Source organism: Mus caroli, chromosome 16 (assembly GCF_900094665.2).
Source record: "Mus caroli chromosome 16, CAROLI_EIJ_v1.1, whole genome shotgun sequence".
In the NCBI taxonomy this organism is placed as follows: domain Eukaryota; kingdom Metazoa; phylum Chordata; class Mammalia; order Rodentia; family Muridae; genus Mus; species Mus caroli.
This window is the reverse complement of record NC_034585.1, coordinates 89281134-89290757: the sequence shown is the minus strand read 5'-3', so window position 1 is coordinate 89290757 and position 9624 is coordinate 89281134. Positions and strand designations below refer to the sequence as shown.

Below are 9624 nucleotides of genomic sequence, written 5' to 3'. Positions count from 1 at the left end.
AAACCCAGATCATTACTGGGAAATACCCTGAACACATCCTCCTCATGGGACTTCTGACCACTGATAAGATGTCACGCCCAGCCACCTACCACCACATTGGAAGACCACCCAAGTAATGTGTGTGCTTTGTGCTGTACACACCTGAACGGGTGCCTTGCTTGTAATACTGTGATGCAAGAACAACTCAGCAGTCTGTGTGTGCAAACAGTAAAAGCCCCTTTTGGGATGTTCTTGATTGGCTGCACGCCTCTCCTTGCTCTCTAGTCATGCCTGGCTGCAGGTTCAGAACCTTAGCAAGATTTTCTAAAAAGATGACCTGACTTCACTCCAACTTCATGAATCAAACACGGAGTGGGGCTTGTGTGCTTCTGCAAAGACCTCTGACCTGCTTTTAGGCCTGTAGGTACCCATGTGACAGTTCAGTGAGATCACCGGTTGATCAAAACCACCCTTTCCCCACTAAGTAAGAAAGGTGCCCCAGGATGCCAGCACTGCCTACCCTGTACCCCTCGGCTAATTCCCAGCATACACCTTGGGTTTAAACACAAAGCCATTTCCCGTGAGTGGTTCATTTACAAAGGAGCTCATCAACCCATCTTACCCCACCTACATAGAGGTGCTACTCTACAACGGCTAGTGACTGTGTCCTAAAAAGCCAACACTTCCAGTAGCTGGAGATGGCTCAGCAATTAAGTACTGGTTGTTCCCCCAGAGGTCCTGAGTTCAGTTTCCAGACCAATACAGTGGCTCACAACCATCTGTAATGGGACCCAATGCCCTCTTCTATGTCTGTTTTGTAAAAAGCCAACACTTCCAGCCTTGGGCGGGCTCTACTATGTTATGCCTCTTCTCTCGTGGGCACAGGCAGGGTGCCCACAGACACACTTGGGCTGCCGCCCACTCCCCAACAGTCGCCAGACTTTGCCCGATGTGCTCAGCCTCTTCGTTCTACGGGCTTCAGGCAAAGAATTAGGGGGCAGCTGAAGGGATTTAAGATTACAATAAGATAAAAACCCAATGGTAACAATCTTCCAAAATTTAATTGGAACAATCATCAAGTCAACTACTGTTTTCCAGGCAGGGTGTAGGTAGCAAGGTCTGCTTGGTGCTTTTGGAATGCCCCAACCTGAAAGATCCCAGAGCATTTTCCTAGGATACTTGGCAAGCTGGTCTCCACCCTACCTCCAGGCCCCTCACCTCACATGTTCAGAGCCCTGCTCCTCCGTGGCAGCCCCATCATGGTGATTTCTGCATCTTCATCATGGGTTCGTGCCATCTCTGTCCCACACTCAAGGGTGAAGCTGCTTTATTAGCTAGCATGACTCCTTTCTGAGCACTGTTCCTTGAGAACCCAGCCCAGCCTAGCTAGGGTAGACCAGAGAGCTGGGTCAAAGACCCGCGTGTAGCCCACCCATCTGGATGGGGCAGGACTGAGGTGAGAGCAAGCGGGGAAAGCATCTACTACAGGAGCTCCATACAGGAAGAATGTAGGCCAGCGGCTCCCTCTGCTCTGATGCTGAGACCCTTCACACAGCGTCCCATATTGTGGTGCCCCCCAACCATAAAATTATTTGTATTGTTACTTAACTGTAACTTTGCTGTTATGTGTTAAAGATCTGTTACCCAATGGTCTTAGGTGATCCATGAAAGGTCATTCAACCCCAAAAGGAACCCCAGGTTGAGAGCCGCTGATCCAGGCAGTCACTTTGTGTTTATGTCAGTCTCTAGTTGGAGAAAAGCTTTGTGTCAAGATTAAAGAGGAGAGTATGTTTGAAAGTGACCAAGTGCCTGTGTTGAGCCAAGGTTAATGGTGCTACAACAGACCCGTCCTGACCCAGAGCAGCCTGGCTCCTTACCTCAGCTGCCGAACCCAGGACCTGGCAAAACAGAGTAAGAAGCGCAGGAGCACAGCCTGGGTCTGCCCTGCAGACAGCCCGGATGAGCTGCACTCATTCCACCAGTGCCACGCACAGCTTCCACATCCCCAGGCTGTCCTCACACACGACACAGAGAGGCTGGCCCTGGTTTAGAATGCACCATTTGATCTACTTACTGCACATGGTCTCCAGACAAAAACAGACGTAAAAGAGGAGCCCGAATTCTCAAGGCAAGTATAATAAAAGCAGGCCACTCAAACAAAGCTGGGAGGTCAATCTAAAATGCAGTGCTTCCCGCCCGTCTTTACGTGCCCCTCACTGTAAGAACATGACATTTAACGACATGTAAGTGGGAACCAAGGACAGTGACCAAGTTCTGAGGTCTTAGATTACTGCAGCTTTGTTTAAAATGAAAAAAAAAAAAGTAGTTCTACTATTTATTAGGTATAAGTAACTCTTGGGTATGTTGTCCAATATCACAAAATATGCTTGTTACCTAACTAAAGCAGAATCCTGTAACCCATGACAAAAGGCAGTTCTGCTCTGGTACACAAGCTCTGTCTATGAGCACAGTGTCCAGAATCACATTAGTTTCTTTTCTACCTAAGTTTCTTACCTTCTGAAGGCCACTCAACAGACCCTGTGCAGGCTAGCACAGAAAAGAGAAGGCTGTGGGTTAGAAACTGCCTCCACGCGGCAGGGTTCCGGGCTCTGTCTGTACAGGACAGGGCCCCCACGTGCTCTCAACACAGAGACAGTCCTACAGGGGAGCACGAATCAACATGATGACCACTCAGGTAAAGAATCCATTTTAAAAACCAAATTATCTGTTAAACCTCCAATTTTTACTTTCAAAGACACTTGCAGCCAATGTCTCTGTCTCACAAGTCTGTTCCCTTTACATAGGCGACTAGATTGTGCCTGCTTTACCTCCCACACCTGGACCTGCTTCACTGCACAGGAAGATTGTTTTTTACTGTTTACATTTTTCCTTAAGTTAATTTTTAAAAAAGCACAGTAAAGACTCTGAGGACAAATTATTCAACTGTTTATCATACATAAGACCGCATGGCTATAATACAAAGGGGTCTTTTTCATTTAACGTTACAATATACACAGCAAGTCCGGACTAGATCTTACAATCTGAACACAGGTATTTCACCTCTCCATGCTGTTTATGTTTACAATGCACAGAAGTCCTGTAACCAAACTGTGCAGTAAAGCACACAAACTGGACTGGAACGTAACACAGTATGCAGAGCACTGGGTTGTGTGGTTCTCTTTATGTAAATATAGCTTTAAAAACTGCTTTCTTTTTTGGTGCTTGCTAAAATGTGGCAACCAGCACAGAAAGAAAAAAAGAATGACCTGAGCCACGTGGGGTGTGTGGCGCCTGGGGCTCCACAGCCACAGGTGCTGCTCCCTCCTGACAGTGCTGTGCTCAAGGTGAGGCCTCTGTACGGAAACGCTCATCAACTACCAAGCTCAAAACAATCCACAGGCTTGACATTTAATTACAAAATCAATATGGATTTCCTGATTAACACCTGAAGTGTCTGTGTTTATAGAAACGGGGCTCTCCGAGTCTCCACTTGCACTCACAGAGCTTAGGCCTTTCTTTTGTTTACATATAAAAAACCTGCTTTTGCTCAGAAACAAAACAAAAACAAAAACAAAATCAAAAAAAAACTTGACCTAGTCAGCCACGTGGAATTAACCAATAAAAAGTACCGTGGTGTTCTGCTGCGTTGCTTCCAACAGGGTTATTGGCAGAGGTAGATCACTGCTTCTTTCTAGGCTTCTTTTGATCCTGGACAGGGGAATTACTCTATCGTCATTCTCCCAATTCAACTGCTTCAGAGTATAACTCCCTAAAATCGCTCAATTTCAATGGGAACACAGATTTAGCCACTGCCAGACTGTGCTACATGAAGGCAGCGTCATCTCCAGACAAGGCAACTGCTAGTGCCAGCCTGCTTCCTTCAGGTAACTGCTAGTGCCAGCCTGCTTCCTTCAGGTCATGCTCAGAGCTCTGCCTGCTTCCTGTTCCTACTGTGGACCTGTCGGTTCAATCAAGGTCTCAAGTTCAAGTTTACAAGGAAGTTAATCAGGAATACAAGATCAACTGCTGGCTCCATAGCTTCTGGATCCAGTGTCCCTTCCCCTTCAGAAGCCTGAACACATTTAGAATGTGACAGGCGCTGTAATCTTGAATTAGATGTCAATCTATTCTGTCCAGTACACAGATTGCTGTAAATGTATTGGCTATGGATTCAACAACAGTTCCAGTTTTGTTTAAGCAATAGTACAGCCGTAATTTTCAACTGACATTAAAAATGGTCTAGTTACACCTTGTGTCAAAGTGCAGAGCTGCTACATTATTGGTTACAGACATCTATGTGCTATAAAAACAGCTTTGGTACAATAAATTATCAAAAAAGAAAATAAATTTTTGTAAAATTCACAGCATAATTGTGAGGCAAAAAAGCAGTCACATAAAATTCTGCATTTTAAAATGTTCAGGATGAACAGAAGACGTCTTTGTGCAGAAGAAATGGTGGAGACACCACGTGCCGAGAAAAAGCCAAAGAAAAGGGGAAAGCAGGAAGGGACACAGCTGTAGCTATTTCCATCAAAGCAGACCACTAACCCTGTGGCCTTCAACCAAGAAGGGAGTCGGCTTTATGACACACGCAAAGTGACCTTGCAATACCTTACAATTAGTGGGTCACAAAAGTCTATTTTAAAAGAAAGGCCTCTTGAATTACCCATTCTCTGTGTTTTCAGCATTAAGGACTGTCTGCAAACGCATGTCCATAAGTGATTGCATCTGAAATGGTGGGCTCTTCTAACTCCGAGTCCAAATCCGTAAGGCCAAAGGTTATCCCAAGGACCACCACTCAGACCTCCCCAGGACTGGCCACAACCGACCCGCTGATTGCTTCTCAGTGCGCCTTGGTAAGGAGACCGACCAGTCACGTTCCATCCTATCCTCCTGTGGCCTCTCCAGCAGGAGACCCACAGGATCCCATGCAATGGCTGCTTTGCTCCTTAGTAGGCTCAGATAGGAGAGTCCTGATCCCCGCCACTTAGCATGCTTAATGTGCCTTACAAATGTCAACACAATCGTCCCTTTCACACAGCTGAAGATGATGTTTGTGTGTGCTAGAGGTCCCTCTTCCTTACAGTACTGCATTTCCGTGCCCAAGTGTGTAGAGGACATAAAAAAACCCAAATTTCCCACCCCACCCCAACCCAAAACGAAACAAAACAAAACAAGGGAAAAAGGGAAAAAATAAAAATGAAAAAAAAAAAAAAAAAAACCAAAACACCCTTATGGGGCCCTTTATGCAAATTATGTGCAGTGCCTTTTTATTTTAAAATTAGTTGGCAAATGACCAAGACCAACAGCTGAACATTAACTCTTGTTGGATAGAAAGACAAAACCCACTGTGACCGGGAGATGGAAGTTAAATGGGGGAGGCAGAAAGAGGACACTCTGAGCTCTCCGTGAAGATGGGTGGACATGGCTCTTAAAAACTTCATTGTCCCTTTGCAATCTTTTCAAGTTAAAAAAAAAAAAAGTCAGCTTTGCCCTCTTGTAGCGGATCAGTGTGTTAATCTCCTTCTGATTCAAGCAGCTTTGCACTTTTGTTTTTGGGAAAAAAACACCACTTCTATAAAAACACACAAGAAACAAACTCAAGTTTCAATGTAGTCACGAGCTAGCTACAGGACTCTGTTGCACACAAACTCCTGTCATGGGAGACTCTTCTCTATCAGCCCCTTGTCTCATCGCCAGATGTCCTTCAGTCATGTAATGTGCAGGACCTGTATTAGCAGAAAATTGGTATGTTGGATGTCCAGCTATGCCAGTCTCTTGGCGGGGATTGGAGTAGACGGTTAAATTAACGTCCATAGCTCCATTCTGTCCAAAGTCCAAGGTGTTAGCAGCCACTGGGCGGTTCTGATAGGCCTGATTGCCTTGATTACCAGTAGAGGAGGAAGATGTCGAGGAAGAAGTTGTTGAGGAAGACAGGGATGTCATGGAGTGGTGACTGTGGCCAACCTCCATAGAATCCTGGGTAGAGGAGCTATTTGTTGGAGAATTGTAGACCCTTGGCCTGGTCCGGTTACCCAAGGCTTGCTGTCCATGGTGGTGGTGGTGGTGATGGTGGTGGTGGTGGTGATGGGAACTGTTTCCATGGTGATGATGCAATGCGTTCTGCTGAGGGGCTACATGAAAGGTTGTTTCTTGAACAGGATGAGTTTCAACAGTGACTTGTGTAGGAGCTTCAGTGCCTGACCATCCCAGAGGAGCCGGAAACTGCTGGCGCACCTGTGGGAGCATTGTGAAAGGGTTATCAGCACTGTCTCCAAGCTTAAGCCATGCCTGACATGCACACCAGTGCTCACTCACTCATGGGGAGGTATCCCCGTGTCTGCCCCTTCCCTTCTTCAACCCACGGACAGGAGCAGGATATCCTTCCTTCCAAATCGAAGTGCTTGCCATCCAGAGTCTTGCAGTGCGTCCCAGTGCGCATAAAGTATTCCTAAATCCTGACCCCACTGCTATTTCTCCAACATTTCTTTACTTATGTAAGCTCCAATAAGCCCAGGTCTTCCTCCCACCCCTTCACCTGGACAGACACTTCTAGGCATCTGCACTCTTTCCCCTGTTTCTAATCTTTGCTTGGACATCTTTTTAAAGATCAGTGCAGTTCCTGACGCAGTCCTAAGCGCCTGTGGCAAAGACTGATGCTGTGCCACCCTCACTGCCCTTCCCTATCCCCACTTGATATTCTCTTGGCTACCAGCAAGACTGTGGATGGAAATGGAATAAGCCTGTCTAGGTCTCACTAAGCCTGTCTGCTGGACACTATGCCATGGTCAACTGGGCCTAGGGACTGTGGAGTCACAAGCTGCTAAGAGTCGGGTACAAACGACACACCAATAACCTCAACACCTACTTCACTGTTGCACTCACGGGGAGGGAAAACTCCTGAATTCTCTCAGGTGCCTCATTCAGATAGTGTGCGTTTAGTATACTTCACTCAATATGCTTCAATCTAATAAAAGTAAGTCCTTCTCAGTTACAGGACTCTGCTGCGCCGACTGTGCTGGGGTCTAGCACAGAACTTTACCAACCCAATGCAGGCAATACCTACCTCAGAGGGGCACCCCAAGCCTAATGTGCTTGCTGTGTCACTGTGAGCTCTGGAAAGGCAAAGGCTGTCTCTACCACTAGAGTCTAGCACAAGTGGTTAAAGTACATATTCAATAAAAATTGTATGGAACCGAAACTCCTGTAAATCCAGTAGGGAAAACAAAACTGGCAGACGATCTTATAAAGAAAATGCAGGCCAGCCATTCATAGTACAATTTCAGATTAAAGATACTCAACGAGTAAAAGGCGAATAACTAAACCAAAGTCTAAAGAAGTGAAATCGAAACCCTTATGACTCCAATGTTCGTGTCTCAGATAAGAAATACTTGATACTGTAAACCACACTACATGATGGAAGGGCTCTGCTGCCATGGGGTAGGGCCAACTCCTGCTGCCCACCTATAACCCTAGGCAGAGAGAAGAGATCCACCCGGTAGAATACAGAGACCTAACTGCGCCTCCACGCTCTCTGACAGACCTGAGTGGACAGCACTCTACTCTTGCCTGAACCCATTATCACACAGTTAATTATAACATCTTCAATTACAACAGTCACTGACACAATCATAGTGGTTGTAGAGAAAGTATCTAACAATGAGGATGCCTCTCTCCTAAGTGACTAACAGGTAGGCTGTGTATAAGGTATAGACAAAGCTGAACTCGGGACAGAGCAGAATGGGATAAGATCTCATCCTGTTATTCAGAATTTTATACACAATTTTATAAAGATACAATGGTTCTTTGGTATTTTCAGGCCATAGTAGATATCAACAATGAAATCAAACACAGATAAAGGAACTTGAAAGCACCCGTTTTCTTCCTTTCTTCCTTTATTCTTTGGGGGAACAGCAGGGGTGTGTGCATCTACATGCTGCTGGAGACTATCTAGCCAGGGCACTGTGTGCTCCAGGCAATGCTCTACCACAACACTCCAAGCTGGCAAAACTCAACTTTCTGAGTTGTCAAATCATGCAGAAGACAGTCTAGTCATCATGACCACAATTCCTCGTTACTTCACTCCGACTGAGCAATTTACTTCCAACTGTTTCCAGGAATTGAGAAGACAAACCAAGTGTGCATGTGGGACTGGGGTACATAAAGGTTTTGACTATGATATTATAGTGAAATTGACTGCAGATCAGAGAAATGCCCATGAATAAGCTAAGCTATGGAATAGTTAAATGTAATACTGCAAACCGTTTAAAATAGAGCTTTATTTTGATATAGGAAGAATACCAAATCTATGCCAAATGAAGACAGATCTAAAACTGTGTATGTCAGTGTTTATAGAGAGGCTAGAGTATATAATATACTTGGGAAAGGAGTTTGAATGTATATAAATATTGTATCTTCATATTAAATATTACCTGATTAATATATATTATTTGATAATATATAACTAGATTTATTTTTCCATAAAGAACATTTTTTCAAAGACATAAAAGCTATAAATACTAGTTTGTATTACACCAGCTGACATGAAGAAGAGGGCTTCTCACAAACTGTGGTGTGTTTCTTCTTACTACATGACTGCATCAATTATTAAAACCTGGCCAGCCAATGGCTAAGCAGGTAAAGGCATTTGCCAATAACCCTGACAGTCTAAGAGTTTCACTGTCCATCTCCCTTCTGTCCCCAATACACATGAGAGATGACTCCTAGAAGTTGTCCCCTGACTCCAACAGGCGTGCTATGAGTCCGCATGCACCCACCCACGCGCACACTCAGTATCAATAAACAACTAAACACCTCTGCCGGGCACAATGAACGAAGCGTGTCTGTAACTCCAACTGCCTGGGGGAAGGAGAGCGAGGATTATGAGCCAGAAATGCCAGCTGGGGCTGTCCTGTTGGACACCTAAAGTCAACAGGCACATCAATGACTTCTGTAAGGTACGTGGGATATACAGGTGTGTTTTCTGGGAATTTCTATGTATGTTTGCAGTACATAGACCATATACATACATGAAAGAGAGGAACAGAGGATGGTCCAAAAAAGTTTACTAAGTGTGAAGTGTGCCACTAAGCCAACGCAGGAGGAATGAGGAAAGCGTGGGAGGCCCAGCGTGGCACAGCCCCCAGAGTGAAAGATCTCAGTGTGTGCATTCTGAGTGCAGAGAATAAAGAAAGACCTGGGTAGGGGCAGAGCACAAAGACAAGAGGTTCTACACGTTAGTTAGGTCCAGGTACAAGGGAAACAAGGGCTATGAAAAGCAGGGGAAACAAACTAGCCTAGAGTAGCGAGGTTCAAGCATCTGCAGAGTGCCCTCAGGCTGATAAGCACTTAGTCAGGGCACAGGAAAGAGTGTGCTTTAGTGGAAGACAGGACACACATGGTTCCTGCAGTGGAAGGGCTAATTATATATGCATAAAATCAGAATTCACAGCTCACTAACCTGGAGACTAACTCCCTGGCCTGAATCTCTGACAGTAAGTAAGTGAATGTAGGACCATTGTTACAAAGCAACAGGTAACAGGTAAGAGTCTTCTTGCTGCTCAAACTTGCAGAAAGGCATTTACAGAAAGCCCAACACAACCCAGAGGTCAGTAAGTATAGTCAGAGGTAAGTAGGAAGGAATGC

The 9624-nt window shown here is 45.3% G+C and overlaps 1 protein-coding gene across 5 annotated transcripts in view; it reads right to left on the bottom strand.

The window, feature by feature from the left end:
• Positions 1–2908: 2908 nt before the first annotated feature.
• Positions 2909–9624, bottom strand: part of Dyrk1a (dual specificity tyrosine phosphorylation regulated kinase 1A) — a 122241-nt gene continuing 115525 nt past the window's right edge. For all 5 annotated transcript variants that reach the window (XM_029470578.1, XM_029470580.1, XM_021185336.2 and 2 more), the window contains one exon: positions 2909–6216. In XM_029470578.1, the coding sequence (XP_029326438.1) occupies positions 5596–6216 (621 nt within the window). In that variant the 3' untranslated portion in view covers positions 2909–5595. The remainder of the gene's footprint in view (positions 6217–9624) is intronic.